The sequence below is a fragment of the Ambystoma mexicanum genome, chromosome 5q (genome assembly GCF_040938575.1).
Source record: "Ambystoma mexicanum isolate Mex_15411 chromosome 5q, UKY_AmexF1_1, whole genome shotgun sequence".
In the NCBI taxonomy this organism is placed as follows: Eukaryota; Metazoa; Chordata; class Amphibia; order Caudata; family Ambystomatidae; genus Ambystoma; species Ambystoma mexicanum.
In genome coordinates, this window is record NC_090933.1 from 641,127,342 (window position 1) to 641,150,018 (window position 22,677).

Consider the following 22,677-nt stretch of genomic DNA (forward strand, 5'->3'; position numbering starts at 1 on the left):
TTTAGCCAGATTACTTGAGGCAGACCCCAAGCACGTCTTGACATGTCTTGGTGATGAGACTGAGCTTAAACCTGCTTCCTACCAATGAAGTAATGGGTGCCAGGACTAAAATCATGAGAGCTCCTAGGACCTGTAGGTTCTGCTCCACGACAGACCAGGTGAAAATACTGCACATAGTTTACTACACTACCAGTCCCTAGCAGCAAGGCGTATGTTTTACTTTGGTCACCTGCTTTATGACAGTGGCTAGATTCCTATTGAAAGAGTGTGGCAACTCATAATGAATTCATGTGGGTATAATAAATGGCTGATTGCTGCTATACTTTTTTTTAAAGAAGCGTTACAATTGTAACAATGATTGCCTTTTGAAGCAAACTGTGACATTTAATTTTTCACTGGTGCCGATTGTAATATGTATACCTTTTTTTTCAATTTTTCTTCTTCTTTTGCCTTGATGATTTGCTGTTCTTGTTATTGTGACACTGTACTGTGTTATTTTTTGCTTTACCAACTTGTTAAAGGTTATATTGATAACAAAAAAAAAAAAAAAAAAAAGGGACATTTTTTTCCTTTTGTCAAACTTAAACATTATTAGTACCCGGTGAGGGCGCAATCAGAATGAAAGAGCCATTCTGATTGGCCCTCGCCGAGTCATTACCAGGCCGGGAATCCCTCTGTCGGGATTCCACGGCCTTTGTCCCCGGCGGGGGGCGTGGCAGCCCCTCAGCCAATGAAGATGCTCGAAGCGGTGCCATCCCCGCTCTGAGCCTCCACACGGCTGAGAGCGAGAGGCTACCTTCACCCCCGCTGGGGACAGAAGTAAGACTTCCACCCCCCTCCCCTTTCCTCCCTCCTCTCTGCCCTCCCCACCCCACTACCTTTTATGCCTTGGTCCCCGGCGGGGGGCGATGGAAGCCTCCTGCCGTGTGGAGGCTCGGAGCGGGGCCATCCCCGCTCCGAGCCTCCACACGGCAGGAGGCTTCCATCGTCCCCCGCCGGGGACCCAGGTCTGTTTTGTATTTTTTTTCCCCTCCCTTCCGCCCTCCCAACCGCACTTAACTTCTTTTTTTCAGGAGCGTTCTCTCCCGATGGCGGCCATGGAAAGGGAAAACTGACTCAGTTTCCCTTTCCCGGCGGGCATTTTCTTAGTCTTTTTTTTTTTTAAACGCTGCATCGTTTCGGGACAAAAAAAAGCTTTTAGTGCCCCAGTCACGCAGTTTTTGCGGGCCGGGGTACTAATAGCTATATGCCCCTCACGGCAGGGGCATTACCGTCTCTGGTAATGCCCCGGGTGCCCCCGCCACTCGGGGCATATTGCTTTATTAGTACCCGGCGAGAGTCAAGCAGAATGCAACACGCATTCTGATTGGCTCTCACCGGGTCCTTACCCGGCCGAGAATCCTTCGATTCTCGGCCGGGATTCCAGCTGCCTTGTCCTCGGCAGGGGCGTGGCAGCCCCTCAGCCAATGAGGAGGCTGGAAGCGGGGCCATCCCCGCTCCGATCCTCCCCGCGGCTGTGAGGCTGCCTTTGCCCCCCGCCGGGGACTTGGGTAAGGCTCTTTTTTTTTTTTATTCCCTTTCCACCCCCCACCCCCACTTACCTTTTTGCTCCTGCATTCCCAGCGGGGGGACGATGGCAGCCTCCAGCCATGTGGAGACAAGGAGTGGGGCCATCCCCGCTCTGCGCCTCCACATTGCTGGAGGCTTCCATCGCCCCTCGCCGGGGATGCAGGTACGTTTTTTTTATATTTTCTTTTTTTTTTCGTCCCCCTCCCGTCCTCCCAACCCCACTTACCTTTGTTTTGGTCCTTTTTCTGGAGCGGACGTGTTCCCAGCGCGTCCGTTCCCGATGGCTGCCATGGAAAGGGAAAACGGACTCTGTTTTCCCTTTCCCGGCGGCCATTTTCTTGTTTGTTTCTTTTTTTTTTCTGTCCCGAAACGCTGCAGTGTCATATTGCTTAAGTATTTCATTTCAAGACAGAATATTGAGCAGGAGATGTGTTCATTTTTGTTTAGTCAATGTTACTTGAGAAAAACCACAAAAATGCAGTCTGCTTAAGGTTCCAACTGTGCAAAGTCCTTATAGAAGAATGCTACGGAAGACAATTCAGGCTGATTTCATTGAAAGATATCGATTCAAATGAAAGCAATGCAGGGCACTTAATACTTGACACCCTGTATTTCTGTTATAGTTGCTCATCACTGGCATCCTGAGGAAGGAATATGTGTAAGAGGAAATCCATCACATCTCCATGATGAGAGCTAAAATATACACAGAACTGGCACATATTCCATCGTACATTACAAATTGATATACCTGAGCTTTGCCATAGCGAGCGCGTGGACTTTGTGGATATTTTTTTACTAATTCTTCAAACGCCTTGGCAGCTTCATCAGTTTTCCCCTGTTAAGAAAGAACATTTTAATAAGTCAAACCTTTCAACTATGGTAATGGGATCACATTGTTCTCATAGTCACCAAGCAACTGATGGCTCAGCAATGAACATGCAAAACCTCTACAGATCTCATTGACTGAGCAAACTATGAAAAACAATGCCTGATCGCAAAAATAAAAGTGGAAACCAAGGTCAAATGCCTTTCTGCTAGGAGGAAACATGAGAATGTTAGTCTGTACAGTATCAGAACTAGTGCAAGGCATTAAAAATGTTAACTTTAACAACAACTCAATACAATAGGTATCTTGCATAGAGTTGCATGCTGCTGTTGAACATTTTCCATTGTCAGACTATCCTTGGTACAATAACAAAGCAATTAATATGTAGATTAAAAAAAACAACTGCAATCACTTGAGTGCCTGATCAGCTGCATTTTAGGCCTTTTCACTACCGCAATGGACAGCAGACCCCTTTAGCTCCATGTGAGGGGTCAGAAATGAGAGGCGGGCACAAAGTGGTAGTGTTTGCAACATTAGACATTTTTATTGAAATAAAAAGGGTTGTATAAAGGCCTATCTGTTCATATCCTAAGGAAAGTTTCCCTACCTTAGGAACAGACTAAATATCAGTCTGTCTCTCTTAATCAAAATTATATACACTGTCCTTGTGTCCAAAACATTAAACTAACCCTCACACTAAAAGATGAACTCAAAGTGTAAGGAAAGTGTCTCTGATGTACGTTTGGTAAACAATTGTTCAAAAACAAATAAATCCAACAAAGTAATCCGTGGATACAGAGGGAGAATTCCCTTCCCCTGGATGCTTCAGGTAGGATGGTAAAAGTCTCTCTTGAAGATAATTTGCACCGAGATACACTTGTTTACAGGCACGTTATAAATATCATATCATAATGATTTCCTGAAGACAGCAACACATGTCTCTTTCAAATAATTACTTCTTGAGTATGGCAAGAATCTTGCTTTCGAACATTGACTTCCTAAGCATAATACAATTGTCTCTTTCAAATAACCCCTTTGCAAGGATGGCCAAATTGTCTCTTTCAAATAATCACTTCGCAAGCATGGTCAAATTGTCTCTTTCAAGCAGTTACTTCCTAAGGATGGCGAAAGTAGTTATTTAAGGATGGTGAAAGTGTCACTGTCTCTTTTAGAACAATTCATTCTTATGGACAAGCTCCTGGTATACTCCCCTGCTAGTAGGCATTTGTGTAGATTTCCCAGATCACAAGGTATGCTCTCGTGCCAGGTATCTTTTCACAATAGGAACTTTTATTTCAACTTGCCTGGTGGTTGATCCACCAGGACTTCTTTTCTTATCTTCTTTCTACAGATCCATCTGACGGGTATGTGTCCACGATGCCAGCAGTCTGTGCATATAGTAAATGGATTTCCTGATAAACATCCCTGCCAGGAATTTCCTCTCTGGGGTCTGCAGGCCTGCTGGTATACTCTCCTGCCAGGTATCGTCTCCCCCAAATGCTCACTGCCTGATGCACCTCCTTCAACAGGACTTCCTTTTAAAATGATATCAACATCTTAAAGTATAGTACAGTACAGTTGTATTCCTCTCCTGTACATACTCTCTTGGTTTACTCATACTTTACTTTCCCCACATTGACAATCCATATGTGGAGACTTGTTCAAGTTGTCTTTCAATTGCTTCATCAACATTTATTGGCTTGTGGCAATACTTGTTCCAGTGCTCCCCAAATTGACATCTCATATATGAGGACTTGTACAAATTTTGTCTTTGTTTTCTAGTTAGTCAGTGTTCAAATAAAGTTCTTTCCCAGACCTGTCGGTATGCCCCGGGGTTCCCAACAGCTCTGGGCCGACTCACTGGTGTCGGCAGGTTCCTCCGACTTGTGGTGTGTTGCTTAGGTGAAGCTTTCACCTCGGGCTGGCACTCTCCTCTTTGTAGATTCTCTCACAGCTCCTCTGCTGTCTCCACGTACATCTGCCAGCAAGCCTGTTGCTCTTGGTTTTGACTGTGCTGCCGGCAGCCCAGCAGTTCTGTCCAGGTGCCTGCAGAATCTTCTGTGGCCTCGTACCACACCAGTAAGCAATACCTGCAAGTGGCAGCTTGGGAACACCTTTTCTCACCAGCACGGTCCACTCCCATGGCTCTGCTTCCTTCTGTTTGGGTTCTCTCTCTCCCACTGTTAAAGATGCCGGCACCATTTTTACATTTCCACTAGTGGGAATTTATTATAACCACTAGTCAGCATGTCTAGCTTAGTGGTTCTGTTGATCTATATTGACTCCTCCTTCCTCTTCCGCGTCTCAGTACTTGAGACTTTATGGGATTTGGAGTCCATAGGCTTTATAGGACTTGTACAGTGATTTGGTTTGAGATTTTTGTTAAGTACAAAAACATCAAAGACAAAAAGTGTTATGTGTGTATTATATACATATGAGTTGTGAATGTTATCCTGATTAGAATGCCTGGAAAGAAGAGGTTTTAGAGCTTTACAACTAGAGGGATTTGTATAATGACAGTATGCCATCAGGAATTTAGGAATTATAAGGTCTTCTTCACATGAAAGGGAACAATACTGCGTCTCTCCTCTGATAGGGTCACCACATCTCCCCGACAGCCATCTCCTTCCATGTGATCCTCCCTTACAATACCTCCCCCAGGGTCAGGATAAGGAAGCGGCTGCCATCCCCTGGCCACATGGGAGGAGACTTCAGGCTACAAATCATTGATTATTCAGCAGGATTCATCTCACTCCACCACTGGGAAGGTTTGACCAATCAAAAATCATAACGTCAAATGATGCCGTGGGAAAATGTAGAGTCTATTTAAGTTCAGATCCATAGAAAATAGAGACTGCATTGGGAATTCTGAAGGTCTGCAAGCAGATAATCCTCGACTGAATGGATGAGTGCTGCGGTGGTATACTACAGTGAGTGATGGGAGAAACCATGGGCCTTCTTCAAGCGGAAGTCTGAAGCAGACTTTACCTGAAGCAGACCAGTACCCCTGAGATGAGAAAAGCAGAGACCGGTGGACGTAGGTGACTGGGGAGAGTTATCTGCAAGCTGTGAAGAGCCATGCTGATTCTGTGTGTTAAAAGAAAATCTAAAAGTGAGTATAAAAACCCCAATGCAATAAGGACTATGTCGTCAAGAATCCTTTATCAGTAAGTCCACGGAAGGGGTGGGGGAGAACTGGAAGGGAAGACATTGGGTACTGATTTGAAATAGCATTTACTGCGCAGAGAGCAAGGTGTCTTGGCTATAACCAATTGATTGTAAATAGAAAACGTTAGAATATTGTTCATGAAATATACCTTGCTTTTTCAGTATATTCAAAGCCAAGTGTGAACTGATTTAAACTAGAACCTAATAGCATTTCTGTACAGGACATGCATTGTCTTTTCACCACTGCCAAGTAAATGCAAGCCTGTGTTTTCACATGTGTAGTCAGAGACTGAGGATGACCTGGTGTGTAACATTCAACGCTGAAGAGCCTTAAAGCGGATTACTTCTATATATAGATTTGTGAAAGTGTGTTTGTATGTTGATTGGCTCCAGCCCCATAAAAGTTGGTGGGATGACATTCTGGCCCAAGGTCGGCATACCGGTCTGGGGAGTACTGGCGAAAGGGAAATTTGACCAACCCCACCCATTCACCCTGCACAAGGCAGGGTCCAGTCCAATGCTATCAGTATAGGCGATTTCGGGAGATTGACGATTTTGCGATTGTTGGCTCCAACCCCACAACAGATGGTGGGCTGAATTTTTGTCCGAGGTCGGCATACCAGTATGGGGTGTACTGGCGACAGTGAAATTTGACCAACGCAACCCATTCGCACTGCACAGGGGTGGAGCGGGGTCCAGCCCTGTGCTATCAGTGTAGGGGACTCCAGGAGATTGACGATTTTATGATTTGTGAAAAATAGGCCGTTAGGACACAATATAACATACAAAAGGCTATAGCAGACCCTCATGTGTATGTCAGGTACAGACCCAGGCAACACTGGGGGTATGCTAGAATATCATAACCTTGAAAAATAGACATCCCAATCCCACATCATTCTAGTGAGGTGAAAGGGAGCTTAACTGGCCAATGTCCGATGATGATGAGGACGATGCTGACAATATCATCTACCCATCGCCCTATTACAGCCCCGCAATCCCCCCTCCCCAAAACTCCCCCACAGCCCCTTTCCATTACCCATGCCCAGCATCTGGGCCATGGATGCATGACTACGTGCAATGGAGGATCGCCATGGGGTAATGTCAACAATCGCCCAGCAGCAGCTTAACAAGTTCAGGCTGTTGCGTGAAAGCATCCAGGCCAGTAAAGGCTGTACCACCGCTGCCCTCCTCATCCTGGCTCAAAGGGTCCGCAAGGGCAATGAAGTGATGTCAGCCATGTTGGAGTCCCTCACCCACTCAATGCAGCTGACACACAAGCATTTGCGGGCCCAGGGGTCTGACCCGCCCACAACCATCACTACCGTACCACTGCTGCCCTTCTCATCCTGACGCAAAGGGTCAGTGAGGGCAAGGAGGTAATGTCAGCCATTTCGGAGTCCCTCACACACTCAATGCGACACTCAAGCCCTTGCAGGCCCAGGGGTCTGACCCACCCGCATCTCCTCTCTCAGCGACTATCATCCACACCTGGGCCTGCAAAGAGTCCTGCGCTGAAGAGGCAGCATAAGTGACACTTGCGTTGACATTTGGATTCACTTGGTGCCTATGGGACTTTTGGGGAAGGGGAGGGGGCAGTACAAGGTGTGGGAGCATGCACATTTGTATTCAATACATCATTTTCACAAGCAGCAATGAGTGGACATTCCTTTTTTATATTAAGTATTTACTATGTGTTTGCATTATATGCAGTAAGGTGCAAGGAAGTGCAGAGTGAAAGGGGTACTCAGAAAACGTTCTCTATGAGTTATTGCTGTGCCATGCGTCCATCCTTGACCTCAATGTGCACAGTGCGCAAGTGCATGGGACCAACTGGCATGGCATCATTGTCATCCTCTAGGGGAGGAGTGACCAGATCTGGGGGCAGGAGAATGCAAATGTTGTGCAACATTGCACAGGCCAGTACAATGTTCCCCACCTTGTCTGGCCTGTACATGCGTGCACCCCCAGACCAGTGTAGGAGTGGGAATTGGGCCTTAAGGAGGCCAAAGGTCTGTTCAACTTTACCCTGGTCCTGATGTGGGCCCGGTTTTACGCATGTTCCTTTGGCGTCTGGGGATTCCTTAGAGGGGCCAAGAGCCACAGAAGCGGTGGGTATCTAGAGGCATTTACAAAGAGGAAACACACAGGTGTCAGCTCAGTTATATGGGCAGTGGGACTGCCTGTGCAGCAGCATGTAAGTGGACAGTGTGTGCATGCATCTCCATTTTCAGATTGTGCTACTCTGTTTTACATTCCGGTCCTTGCATGCGTATAGTACTGCTGGGGGGGGGGGGGCGACCGGGCGATACTTGCACGCTACTCATGGCCAAAACACATTTCGGTTAAGGCATCTGACTAAGAAGGAAGCATGCCATGGTGGGATGATGTGGGCCTGTGAACTGCTGACATGCATGGTTCCTGATGGTAGTCAGGGTCACACATGCAGGTGGTCTATTGGTATGCTGGTCGTGATGGATTGTGCGAGTGCATGCCAGCTCATGTAGTAGGACAGTGTTCGTCTATTCTTCATGGGATAAGGACTGGATGTATCACAATAGGCCATGAGGGTGTAAGATATGGGAGGGTTATTTTCAAGAGAAAATTGGAGCTACCATGTCTCTGAAGCAATGACATCTCACCAGATGTTATCTGCCCCCATGTGATCCTACCTCATCTAGCCATCCCCAGGGTAAGCATCAGGTGGCGGCTGCCGTCCCCTGGCCACATGGGAGGAGGTAATCGCCGGGAATCAGTGATGACTCTGTCAAATTCATCACAGTTGTCTCCCATAAGCCTATTCTAGGCATAGGAGATCCTTTATGTGATAGTCAAATTCTCTAGACCCTACTAATGACAAAGCAGGAATTGATGGGCTAATAAAGGGGTCAATGGCATTATCTGGGGGTTCTGACACGCAATTAGGGTTTTCAAGCAAGGATGGAATGGTGACATAAGTTGGGGTGAGATACATAAGATGGAGATTTATAGTTCCCTGCTAGAGGAGCTAGCCCTACCACCACCTATTCCCACTTGGCCTTGCCTTGTCAGGGTACACCCCTTCAGGAATAATCCGATTCACTGTTCCCTGATGTGCCCCTGGACATACTAAGTCTGTGCCCTCTAGAAACGTGATAGGGAAAATTGTAACTAGACCAGTGATGGCTTGGGGATACCTTGTATACGCCCTCTGCCTCCCATATCATGGAGCAAGTGTTGACACCCCAGTCCCATCATCCAGCCTATCACATTTGACCTTGTGAAATAACTCCCCTTTGCCCCTTTCTTTGAGACTCTCCTCTTGATAGGGAGAGAGTACAAAATGTGCACTTGTCAATAGCCAATGGCTAGTGATATTTGACTCTTGGTGAGCAAGAAATGTTGTGCAGTCTTCCTGGCCACAAGGTGTTCTGGAAATATAGGATTAGCAGTAACTGCTGTGCAGCAAGGATCTGAGCTGTTGTCTATCAACTTCAGCTTGGATTTAGAGGTCATTTTCAGATATGACTTGGGCGAGCAGGTTCTGTTGTTCCACTGATATGTCTTCCTCTTCACCATCTGGGACAAACCATCAACTTATTGATCCACTGGGAGTTCAATAAGACAAAGATATCTGGTATCCATAGGTTCTGCCCGGAATTTGCCTTGGGCCGTTCAGGCTATATGACCCACTTGCCCAAAGGCTGATCAACTCTCACCAATATAGCTTGTTGGGTGGCTTCTTCTGAACATCCTTCTATTCACAGCAATGGGTTCTGATGGGTCTTTCCTTTATTCTGTAGGGCTGAAATAATTCTTAGAGATGGTTGTTGAAGCCCCCAAAAACGCCCTCGCGCAAGGAAAAGCCATCAAAATCGCTAAATCATCGCAAAGGGCTGCGCTAACCCTGGACCAGTTTACAGGGCTGCCAAACAAGGAACGCAAAGAGGGTAACGTGCATATCAGGGGTACGCGTGAAGTTATACACGCGATTAGCCAGGCTGCCAGGGTACGTGTATTTCAGGGGTGCGCGGGAAGTTCAACACGCGATAGTCCAGGGAACGTGTATTACAGGGGTACGCGGGAAGTTCAACACGCGATTGTCCAGGGAACGTGTATTACAGGGGTACGCGGGAAGTCTTACATGCGATTAGCCAGGGCACGTGTAATACAGGGGTACGTGGGAATTATCACACGCGATTTGGCTGGGTACGTGTATTACAGGGGTACACGGGAAGTTCTACACGCGAATCGGCTGGGTACGTGTATTACAGGGGTGCGCGGGAATGATCACACGCGATTTGGCTTGGTACGTGTATTACAGGGGTGTGTGGTAATGATCAGACGCGATTTGGCTTGGTACGTGTATTACAGGGGTGCGTGGGAAGTTCTACACGCGATTGGCCAGGGTACGTGTATTACAGGGGTACGTGGGAATTATCACACGCGATTTGGCTGGGTACGTGTATTACAGGGGTACACGGGAAGTTCTACACGCGATTCGGCTGGGTACGTGTATTACAGGGGTGCGCGTGAATTCTCACATGCGATTTGGCCAGGTACGTGTATTACAGGGGTGTGCGGGAATTATCACACGCAATTAGGCTGGGTGGGTCCTCACAGGTGTTCCCTGTACACCCTCCACGGCCCCAGCAGGCAGCCCACAAAACAGGGGACTACCCTGCACACCTGCTCATGTCCCCCTGCACCCCCAGCCCCCAGCAGTGCAGGGGCACCCTCCACCAGGCCCCCACTCATGTCTCCCACCACCCCCACCCCCCTGCCACCATGGGCAGCCCCCACCAGGCCCCCACTCATGTCTCCCACCACCCCCACCCCCCTGCCACCATGGGCAGCCCCCACCAGGCCCCCACTCATGTCCCCCTGCACCCCCACCCCCCAGCAGTGCAGGGTCAACCACCACCAGGCCCCCACTCATGTCAACCTGCACCCCCACCCCCCAGCAGTGCAGGGTCACCCTCCACCAGGCCCCCACTCATGTCTCCCACCACCCCCACCCCCCAGCAGTGCAGGGTCAACCTCCACCAGGCCACCACTCATGTCCCCCTGCACCCCCACCCCCCAGTAGTGCAGGGTCACCCTCCACCAGGCCCCCACTCATGTCCCCCTGCACCCCCACCCCCCAGCAGTGCAGGGTCACCCTCCACCAGGCCCCCACTCATGTCTCCCACCACCCCCACCCCCCAGCAGTGCAGGGTCAACCTCCACCAGGCCCCCACTCATGTCCCCCTGCACCCCCACCCCCCAGCAGTGCAGGGTCACCCTCCCCAGGCCCCCACTCATGTCCCCCTGCACCCCCACCCCCCAGCAGTGCAGGGTCACCCTCCACCAGGCCCCCACTCATGTCTCCCACCACCCCCACCCCCCTGCCACCATGGGCAGCCCCCACCAGGCCCCCACTCATGTCTCCCACCACCCCCACCCCCCAGCAGTGCAGGGTCACCCTCCACCAGGCCCCCACTCATGTCCCCCACCACACCCACCCCCCAGCAGTGCAGGGTCACCCTCCACCAGGCCCCCACTCATGTCTCCCACCACCCCCACCCCCCAGCAGTGCAGGGTCACCCTCCACCAGGCCCCCACTCATGTCCCCCTGCACCCCCACCCCCCAGCAGTGCAGGGTCACCCTCCACCAGGCCCCCACTCATGTCTCCCACCACCCCCACCCCCCTGCCACCATGTGCAGCCCCCACCAGGTCCTCACAATCCCCAATCATGTGCGTAATGGTCAGCCTCCACAGCCAAAAAGCTCTACCAAGTAACCCATTCACCCACATGGAAATGAAAACACATGTTACACCCCCAATGTTCATGAAGCAAATGAACCCATGTCCGTCACACACAGATTTTCAAATTGAATGGGAAAACACACAACATGACATGCATGAAACCAATGAGATGAAACCACACAGTGAACAATGGAAAAAAAAATGTATTGGACAAAAATACGAATGGTAAAGAAAGAAAAATAACTACAATGTAAATGTGAAAAAATAAGCTGCATGTCCGCATAAAAACACAAAAGTAGAAAATCAAATCCATAAAATTTTGTCCAAAGTGAAATGTAAAAACTCTCCATGCAACAAAGAACTATGTACACAAATAACAAGGGTCCATCATCACAACTGAACTAAGGAAACCTCCTAAAAAACCTACCTAAATATCAACTATATACAAAAAGTGGAGCAGTGTCCGTCGACTCCAAATCATAAGAAAAAACAAAGGAAACCTAAAACTAAAGAACTATATACAATTGCGGCGGGCAAGTCCAGCGGCTCACTCCGTGGTGTTCCGGGCCAGGGCATCATCGAACTCCTGTTCGATGTCCCGGAGGCGGTCCAGTTCCATGGCCCCGAGGGTCCGCAGGGACGACGCCGTGTCCTCCTCCAACCCCCTGCGGATTGCCTCGAGGCACTCGGCCCGCCTCAGGGCCCTCCGCATGGAGTTCTCCGCCCTGACCATTGTGAGCCGTGCCTCTTCCGCCCGCCGCCGCTCCGCACCTACGGCGTGGCCCAACCGCTGCCACACGGAAGACACTCTCTGTCCTGGGTCCTCCTGCCCTCCGGCCGATGCCTGCCCCTCCGATGTCGAAGGCCCCGAGCCTTCATGGCTCCCACCATGTTGCTGCTGCTGCTCTGCCTCTGCCCGTGCACTGCCTCCTGCTGCCTGCACATCCTCCGCCGGCTGGGGTGCAGTTGTTGATGTGGCCACCCCTGCTGGACGTCCGACTCCCGACTGTGGCAGGGATGCCTCCTCCACCAGCCTGGCCGCACTGTCAGAGGCAGCTCCACAGGGCACCCAGGTGACTGATGGGTGGGAAGATGGCACAGAGGACGACTGGCGCGTAGGGGGTCCAGTTGAGGAGGGGGTCGGAACAAGCCCCATCAGACGGAGGAATCCGGTCTGGGTGACCTGTCCCAGCAGGCTGACGTGGTCAACGAGCCATTCGAGATGACGTGCAGTCTCTCCATGAAAAGACTGCAGGTCACCTCGCATGGCCTGGAAACGGGTCTGGACGTAGGCATCCCTGCTGGTGCAAGATGATGCAGGGACAGGATCGGGGACAGGATTGCACACAGGCACCTCCGCGGCGGCCTGTGCTGCCTCCTGTCCCTGGTCCTGGACTGCACCACTAGCACCAGTGGGATCCCCACCTCCAGACCCCGTCTCTGGTGCTTGCACGGCCTCCTCCTCCACCAGACCCCCCACCAACCTGGATGACTCCGTGCCATCTTCCCCTGTTGGGCCCTGTGGGGTCCCAGCTGCCCCTTCTGCTGCCGAGGAGTCCAACTCCAACCTCCGCCTCTTGGACCTCCCCCCGGCAGCTGCGGCCTGGGACGCGGCACCGGACTCCTCACTCCCCGACGAGATGACAACACGGGAGGGGAGCCGGGCCTTGCGTCTCCGGCTGGCGGTCGGATCCCCGCCGCTGTGCTCCACAGCACCTTCTCCGCCCTCTTCATCAGTTGACGCTGCAGAAAGGGAGAAACAAAACACAGGCATCAGGGCACTGTACAATGGACACATACACACATGACAGTTGCACATGAGTGGCATTGGCAAACCTCAGACATGTCATCACAATCCCCAACACACATGTCATTGCAACTCGCACACATGAGCCATACCACAGCCATATCGCAACTGCCACCACCATCCATACACATACAACAGCATGAGCAGCCAAAGGTGACCCAGACATCACATGCAACACAGGAAGTGCACCACACATGTACACACACCACCACACTTGCATGCATGTGTACACCTCTGCCAAGTGTCGCACTGTTCAGACGGGCATCCATGTCACATCTGCCAATCAGGCTTCCACATACCGCAGTCACATGCATCCATGTTGCATCACTGTTGCACCCTTGTCAAATACACACACATGCACATGTATACAGTGCTCATACATGCAGCCCAATACAACATACATGCGTGACATCACGGACATGTCTTCTTACATACACATACATACAAACATGTGTGCACGCACAACTGCATTTGCCATGCAAGCCTACACACACAAGCACCATCCATGTCTCACACATTACAGCCCTCGCATGTGTCAGCCCCACGGCCATGTACACCCCCACCCATACTCGACCCCATACAAACAGATGTGCAACCTGCACAATACCGAATAATCACCACACGCACTGCTCACAATCGGGATGCATGTACACTCACTGGCTCGACTCCAGACGGGTCTGCTTCTCCAGGACCTGGACGTGGAGCGCTGGGGATATGCGTTCCAGGACCCCCATCTGTTCTTCCGACAAGTGGCCCCGGCGCCCCTTGGCATCCGCTGCCTTCAAGAGGCGCCGGGCCTTGTTCAGGGTCCTGGACCTGAAGTCCTCCCAGCGCTTCCTGACATGTTGTAAGTCCCGGACTGCCACCCTCTCCGCGTTGATGGCAGTCACGATGTCAGTCCAGATCCGAGTCTGTCCTTCCTTGTCGGCGCGGGAACTTCCGAAGAGGGCATCATACTGACCCAGGACTTGCTCCACCAGGACACCATCTTCGGTGGCACTGAAGCTGGTGCCCCTCTGCCTCTCTGGCCGGGGGTTGTCAGTGGTCACAGATGGTGTTTGCTCCGACATGACAACCCCAGAGGCAGGAGTGGGTGGGCAACTGGGTCCTGGGGCTGGGCTGTGGAGCGATGGAATTCCAGTCGGGAGTCTTCGGTACCAGCAGGGGGGGTCACAGCAACAGCACCCCTGGCTGATGTGCAGGCAGCAAATGGCAGTGCACGTGGGCAGCAGGCAGCAGCAGATGGTAGGTGGGAGCGTGCTCGGGGCTCTGGGGGGCAGTAGTTCGGCCTTCTGGGCAGGAGCGTGGTCTTCCGTGTGCTTACGCGTGGCCAGCTTGGTACGGAGTGATTTGGCACGTGAAAATCCTGCACGTCAGCGTGAAAATCGAGGAAAGGCCCTTAGCGCGTAAGCGCGTCAGCACGCATACGCGATTCTATTGGACCAAAGGCCCTCAGCGCGTAAGCGCGTCTGTGACGTGACCCGCACGGGTGTTTCCCACACAGCACGTGATGACAGAGCACACGTGGAAAGACTGCACGTCAGAGTCTCATCGCGTGTGATTGGTGGAAATGGCCCTACACGCAGAAGTGACAAAGCGTGTAATTGGTGGAAATGGCCCTACATGCAGAAGTGACAAAGCGTGTAATTGGAGGAAATGTCCCTACACGCAGAAGTGACAAAGCGTGTAATTGGTGGAAATGGCCCTAGCGCGTACACGCCGCGTAAGTGACGCTGGACGTGTGGGCCTGTATAAAAGGTACGCGTAGAACACCACTTCCTTGTACGTGCTTTTCGTGGAGAGCGAGTGGGTGAATTCTGTACTTCTTGTCGTTTCACACGCGATTTACTTCACGGCGTTTCAAGTTCGTATTCCCTGTTACCTCTGACAGCTTTTTCTCTTCTTTCGCTTTTACTGGTTTACCTGGGCCTGTTCCCTCAAACAGTGTTCCCTTCTACTGTTGTCCTGTCTCCTCAGACAGCGTACAAATCTTCTTTTGGCGGGGGTGTTGCCAACCAAACGTGCTCCTTTTACACGCTCGTTTACCAGGCAGACGGTGAGTCACGCACGTATCTAACATCTGTGCTTGCCCCGTGTGTAGCCTACCCCTTCAGAGGTCATTCTAGGCTGCGTGTGACACGCATACGTTCATTCTTGTGTTTCTGGGTGCCACAGCGTAGTGCAGGTTTTTCTTTCTGCACACGTGGTCTAGGAGGGGTTGCATGCACGTCATCTCCCTTTTTTGGGCCTCCTGTGCGTTGCGTGACCCGTCATCTTTCCCCAGGGGTTACATTCAGCCTTGCTAGAGCACTAGGGTACAATTACCATCTGGTACCCAACCCCTTTGACCCCCAATTGCCCAGGACAATAGTCTACATCCACTCCCATACGCACATTAACATCAGTGCCATGGCTGGGAGGCGAGGATTCCGTAAGGGTGGCAAAGGTGGAAGAGCCACAAGTGGTGGCCGTGGTGGATCCGGTAGGGGACGTGGTCGTAACTTGCAGGGTGAGCCTGTCTCCCCATGTGTGGAGGACCAGTCACGGGCACCCATAATCCCCCCTCCCCCCCTCCCATTGAGGCTGATGTGGCTGACACCATCCATGCTCAGCCCTTGTTGGACCAGCCCATTGTGGCACCAGACCTGGCTGACTCCATGGCTGACTTCCAGGTCAGCAGGGCTACGACACGTGCGCTGGTGCACGTTGATGCCATCATGCCACGTGGATCTGGGGCAGCAAGGTCATCTGCTGCACCAAGGAGGCAGGGCGGAGAGGCTGCAGGGGCAGCTGCGGCTCCATCCACCCCAGCCCTCACACACCCAGCCAGGACAGTGTCGGTCCTAGTCCATGCTGCTGACATTCCCTCTGACACCATCACACTAGAGCCAATGCCTGCACCAACTCCCATGCTGAGTGTGCAATCCCACACTCCTGATACAGAGTCCACCAGGGCTCCTGCCCCTAGTGTCCAGAGCGGCGCAGGACACTCAGGATCACCACCACCTTCCAAGCGGAAGAGGAAGAGTGCTCGTCCGGCACAGGCTGATGCCCCAGACACGGCTACACAGTCCGGCCCGTCCAGGAAGCCCAGCTTCACGGATGACGAACTGAATGCACTTGTCGAGTATGTGTCCGGACATGACAACGAGATGGTCATTGTTGCAGGATCCAAGACCACACCTGCACAAGGCCAGGCACACTGGCAGACCGTTGCGGACATCGTAAGTGCCCTTGGAATTGTGAGGCGCACAGCCAATGATTGCTATAAGCGCTGGAATGACCTAAAGCGCAGGGCAAAGAGTAAGCTGGCCTCAAGTCCTGCCGCAACTCTAGTGACTGGAGGTGGGTCTCCAGTAGTAGACATGGAACTCACTCCACATGAGTCAGTCGCTGGGACCTACGTCACGGAGGAACAGATCCAAGGCGAGGGAGATCTGGCTGATTACGAGGCATTGTCCGGTGAGTGCACATGCATGTGTGTGTCATCCATGTGCATGGTGTGTGTGTGAGGGCTTCTGTTTGTGTGCCAGGTGAGAGTGTGTGCACCTGAGTCGTATGGGTCAGCCATGTGCTTTATGCAATACTTCCTGCGCAGCTGCATTTGGCCATAGCAGTATCCCTTCTGCCAACAGTAGACATCTAGCCCAACTGCACGCCAGTTGCCCTTGAAGTGTCACCTTGCCACAACATATTTGCTTATTTTTCACTGTTCATTCAGTCAGTTTGTTTGCATTCCACCACTTTCACTAGGCATGTCGCTGTCCACTAGTCACATGTCTGACATGGGTATGGTAAAGTGGAGTGACTTTGTTACCTGGATATCATTTGTACACACATGTCCCTGTGCAATTGGACCATTTAAGACTGGCAGCTCCAGGTGAAAAATCTGACCTGTTAGAATTAGAAAAGCAATTACATGCGGGAACTGGACTGAATGAATAGGTGCTGCCCTCCTCTCCATCTTCACTCAATAGCAATGGTACATGCCATCTGTGTGATGGCATGTGTGTTTCACCTGGCAATCACAGGCCAATGTGTGATGCCACTGCTAGGCAGCATGCAGAAAATGTGTTCATCTTCCATCTTGGTGTCATCAGTGTGTGCCATTTGCCTGCACTTCATACGCAGTGAGGGTGCATGCATGGGAGGGTTTTAGTCATGTGGGACATGTGTCAATCAAGTACTGTTTCTCTTGCTTCTCAGCCCTCATTGTGTGCCATGGTGCTAATGCCTGTTTCCATTTCTTTGTTTTCATGTCTTTGCAGGGGAAGACGCACCTGATACTGCTGGGGTTGTGGAGATGGTGCAGACCCAGGAGGGGTCCGAGGGCCGACCAACCACCAGTGAGGGACGTGGTGTGGTGGTGGGGGAGAACCCACAAGTGCTGCAGGTCGTGTTCTCAAGGGGTGTCTCTGGCTGCACCTCCACCGAGCTGTACTCAGGTGTTGATTCGGATGAGACCTACGTGCCGTCGCAGGTGAGTGTTCCAGGGAGGGATTCTGTTCTGTCTCACCCACCTGCACCAGGGTCAGAACCCTCCATGGGGATGTCAGTGTTGGCAGCTACGCCTTCGGTGGTTACGGATGCAGGGTCACACTCCGCGACATCTGATCCTGTTCCTGGGCCAGCAGATCAGAGGGGGAATGCAGTCCTGCAGCCTCAGGCAGTGCCGGCACAGCAAGGCGCAGTTCGCCTTGCCCCAGACAGGTGTGGTGCCCGCCGACGTGGTGGCCGTACGCCACCCGGCAATACCGCATGGGAGCAATCCATTTACGGTATGGCAACCCAACAGGCTGCATCATCCGAGATGATGGCTCAGGCCATGGATAGGGTGGCCACTTCCATTGTCCCCCCAGAAAGGCTGATGGAGCGACTAGAGCAGGCAACCGACTCCATCTGCCAGTCACACAGGGAGGACATGTTGGGGTCCAACAGGGACAGGCGGGCGGCACTGGCGACTCTGCAGGAGGCCATCTCCATTGAGTCCCAGGGCCACAGGGAAGCCCTGAGGCAGGAGCTCCTTCACCTCAGGACGACTCTTGTTGAGCTTGAGGCTTCAACACACCAAAGGACAGAACAGCAGCTGGAGCGTCTCACCCGTACGCTCTCAGCTGAGATGCAGGCAACGAGGGCGGAGGTCCGGGCATCCTGTGAGTTGTTGCATGGGGACCTCCGCACACTCATCCTCCAGAACCAGACCTACCACACCTGCATGCTTGCAGCCATGGAGGAGCAGACTAGGGCCTTGCGTGGGCTGCCTCCCATAGTGCAACCACCTCCGGATGCAGCTGCACAGGGTGATAATAGCGACAGCAGTGATACTCCCACAATAGGGTAGCCGTGTGGGCCATGAGCCCATGGAGGTGTTTTATCTTCCCAGGATCCACGCAGGTGGGTTCTGGTGTGCATCCTGTCCTCGGACCTCCTGGGTGGCCTCCCCAACCCCCCCGGGCCCATCAATGGCCATTTTTGATTGTTTCTTATTTTAATTTTTATTTTGATTTCTTTTATTCCCAATTTTTTTGGGACGATCTGTTGGCTTCCGTGGTTCCTGTGGGCATACGCTGCATTGTGGCTGGGCACATGCAGGCTTGTAATGTATTTGGTTCAGATGCTTGGGTTTGAGTCACACATACCCCTCCTGCTTCCCATTTCCATGGGCTTGCAAAGGGTGTGCCCAAGTGACAGTGAATTACACAGTGACGTTGGACTCCCATGAGCTGTGTGGCCAGTCTGTAGTCAATACTGTGTATACATTCCTAGTGCATATTGCTGTTGTGTTGTACACTGCATGTTGCATTGATGTGTAACTCTTCTTCTGTGTCTACCTCCCAATTTGCAGGTCCCTTCCTCATGTCCACACAAGGACCTCTAGTCTGGAGATGGGGTCCATGTTGGCAGCAGTGCACCTACAACTCTACATGGCGACAACACTGCACAGTTGGTAGTGGTGGGAGTGCAGGCATTTCCAGGTGGTGAGACTACTAATATGTAACATTTGTGATGTCATGTTAATGGTAGTACGTGCTCAAGTATGTTGTTGGTCCGGCATTGCTGTGAGCATTTCAGATGTTGCTGGTTTCTAATAGGGACACTGTACATAGTTAGACTGATGTCATGTTGTGGGGATTACTTTGTTTACCTGCAATTAGCATGACATGGCACGGTGTGTCGTGTGGCGGTGCTGGGGTTGGGTTGGCTGACATGGCATTGTCCTCTTGTTGCATTTTGCAAGTGGGTATTCATTTTAGCTGCTTCAATGTGTAACTTCACAAAACTGCATTGGTGGTGTCTGTGTGGGTAGGGATGCACACATTGTGACACTTCCAGGTGAACAATCTCAGGCTGACATGGTATTCCCGGTTCATTCTCCAGACATTCAGGATCAGTGTCAGGTTGAGTCATCATTGATTGTCAGATGGAATGTGCCAGGGCAGTGTGCACTCCACAGGGGTGTGATTTCTATGTGAAGTAATTAGCCACTAGCTGTGTACGGGCTGCCTCCCCCGTGCCCTTTCCTCTCCCATGCGCAGCGGTTGTGCATGTGGTTGGGGATGTGGGGCCACCACCATGTCCACGGCCAGGCCCCGGCGTGTTGCAACGTTGTGCAGGACACATGCTGCCACTATGATCCTGCACACTACTGGGGGAGCGTATAACAGCTGCCCGCCAGAACGGTCAAGGGAGCGAAAGCGTGACTTTAGCACTCCGAATGTGCGCTCCACTATGCCCCTGGTTGTAATGTGGGCTGTGTTATATCTTACCTGGGGTGGCGTGGTGGGGTTCCGAATTGGCGTCATCATGTGTGGGCTGAGAGGGTAGGCACTGTCCCCTGTGGAGGTGGTGATTGGTATCATTGGTGGGGTTGTGACCTTGCTCAGTATCCAACATGCATGCATGTGCAGTGGCATACATACTCACCAAGCAGCCATGTATCGCCATGCCGCCCAGCTTCTAGGTCCCGGCTTAGGGTGGACATTCGGTAAATGAAGCTGTCGTGGGTGGAGCCGGGATAGTTGGCATATACTGAGGTGATGATTCCCTTGGCATTACATGCTACCTGCACGTTGATGGAATGCCAGTGCTTGCGGTTCCTATAGATGTGCTCAGATGCCCTGGGGGGACGTAGAGCCACATGGGTGCAGTCGATGGCACCTAGCACTTTGGGGAATCGTGCCACAGCGTAAAAATCCAGGGCGGCAGCATGCCTTTCTGCAGGTGTTCTGGGCAGGTATATGTGCCTGCGGACTGATGGGAGTGCAGTGATGATGTTCAAGACCTGGTGTAGGCAGCGTGACTGGGTGGCCTGTGACACCCCACCCACTATGGCACTTGTCCGCTGAAATGATCCAGTGGCTAAGAAGTGCAGTACATTGAGGACCTTCTCCAGGGGGCTGAGTGCTTGGGAGCACAGGGTGGGGGATGTGAGGTCATCCTCCCACTCACTCACCAGGTCCAGTATAATGTGTGGTGGAAACCTGTACCTCCCATACACCTGGTCATCAGGCATCCCGAAAAGGCTGGTTCTGGGTGTGAATATTCTGGCCCTGACTATCCTCCTCCTCCTCCCTTGGTAGCCCACTGCCACTGCTGCTAGGAACGGTATGTTCATCCTGGCGTCTGAGCTTGTTATTGTTAAAGTCCGCAAATGTATGCTTTGCGCGTGTTCTAGGCGAGCGTGTGACCCGCACACCCCTGGAATCCAGTTCCCAGTCCAATAGCGTGCGGAAATTCACACGCACCACGGGATACAGCGTGTGACCCGCACACCCCTGGAATCCAGTTCCCAGTCCAATAGCGTGTGGAAATTCACACGCACCACGGGATACAGGTTCGCTGACGTACTTGCGTGTGTAAGTGCCCGCGCACCCATTAAATACACGTACATAGGCCAATCGCGTGTACGCGCACTTTTGTCCAATTACACGCGATGACACTCTGACGTGCAGTATTTCCACGTGTGCCCCGTCATCACGTGCTGAGTGGGGAACACCCGTGCGGGTCACGTCACAGACGCGCTTACGCGCTGAGGGACTCTGGTCCAATAGAATCGCGTATGCGTGCTGACGCGCTTACGCGCTAAGGGCCTTTCCTCGGATTTCACGCTGACGTGGAGGATTTTCACGTGCCAAATCACTCCGTATCAAGCTGGCCACGCGAAAACACACGGAAGACCACGCTCTTGCCCAGAAGGCCGAGTTACTGCCCCCCAGTGCCCCGAGCAGCCTCCCACGTGCCATCTGCTGCTGCCTGCCTGCCTGCTGCCACCGTGCCCTGCCATTTGGTGCCTGCACATCAGCCATCTGCAGGTGTCCAGTTGCTGTGTCCACCCCTGCTGGAACTGAAGACTCCCGACTGGGATTACATCGCTCCACAGCCCAGCCCCAGGACCCAGTTGCCCACCCACACCTGCCTCTGGGGTTGCCATGTCGGGCACTTCCACATCTGGCACCAGTGGCAACCCCAGGCCAGAGGGGCAGAGGGGCACCAGCTTCACTGTCACCGAAGTTGGTGTCCTGGTGGAGCATGTCCTGGGGCAGTATGATGCCCTCTTTGGATCGTCCCGCGCCAGCAAGGAAGGACGGCAGAGGATCTGGGCCGACTGTGTGGTTGCCATCAACGCGGAGGGGGTGGCAACCCGCGACGTCCTGAAGATCAAGAAGCGCTGGGAGGACTTGAGGTCCAGGACCCTTGTGAAGGCCCGGCGCCTCGTGGAGGGGGGCCGGGGCCGCATGAGTTCGATCCAGATGAGGGTCCTGGAACGCGTACGCCCAGCGCTCCACGCCCAGATCCTTGAGAGGGAGGCCCGTCTGGAGTTGAGCGGTAAGTGTCCAAGCATTACTGTGTGAGACAGGGCATGTTGCGGTGTGCTGGTTCTATGATACTTGCCTGTATGTGTGCCATAGGCCATGTATGCATGTATGTGTGCAGGGACATCATGGTAATGCATGTGCGACCAGTGATGTGTGATCCGCATGGTTGTTGCATGTGTTGAAATGCCGCATGGGGAGCCCTATGCAGATTTTGAACATGAGAGCATGCCAGTCTCTGTACCTGGACATGGGTGGGGGTGAGGGATGGGTGCTGATGCCAGGTACATATATGGTAGCCATGTCTGTGTGCCTGACCTGCGTGTCTGTGACTTGTGCATGCCATGGATGCATGACACATGTGTGTGACAATGCACAGATTCAGTGAAGCAGCCAAATTACCCTTGTATCCGCTGTGTTTGGTGTGTTTGGGGCCAGATGGATGTGACTGAGGTGAAGTGTGTGCATGTGATAGGCATGAGCCATGATGCATGTGAGTTACATATCATTGAATGTTTCAAGAGTCCATTGGACATGCATGGAAATGTCCATGGCATGCACCATGCCTGTTACTGTGTGTGTTTTGCCTGGACTGACCCATGTGTTGTGGAGGGACATGATGGAAGTGTACTTTGACAGTGGTGCTCATCTGCTATTGCTTCCTGTCTAGGGGACCATTGTACAGTGCCCTGATGCTTGTGTTCTTTGTCTCCCTCTACGCAGCGGCTAGTGAAGAAGAGGGCGGAGACGGCGCTGTGGAGCAAGGCG

At 52.2% G+C, this 22,677-nt stretch overlaps 1 protein-coding gene across 8 annotated transcripts in view; it reads right to left on the reverse strand.

Moving 5' to 3' along the window:
• ASPH (aspartate beta-hydroxylase) overlaps positions 1-22,677 on the reverse strand; it is a 1,438,894-nt gene that overhangs the window by 459,320 nt on the left and 956,897 nt on the right. For all 8 annotated transcript variants that reach the window (XM_069621106.1, XM_069621103.1, XM_069621107.1 and 5 more), the window contains one exon: positions 2,318-2,404. In XM_069621106.1, the coding sequence (XP_069477207.1) occupies positions 2,318-2,404 (87 nt within the window). The remainder of the gene's footprint in view (positions 1-2,317; positions 2,405-22,677) is intronic.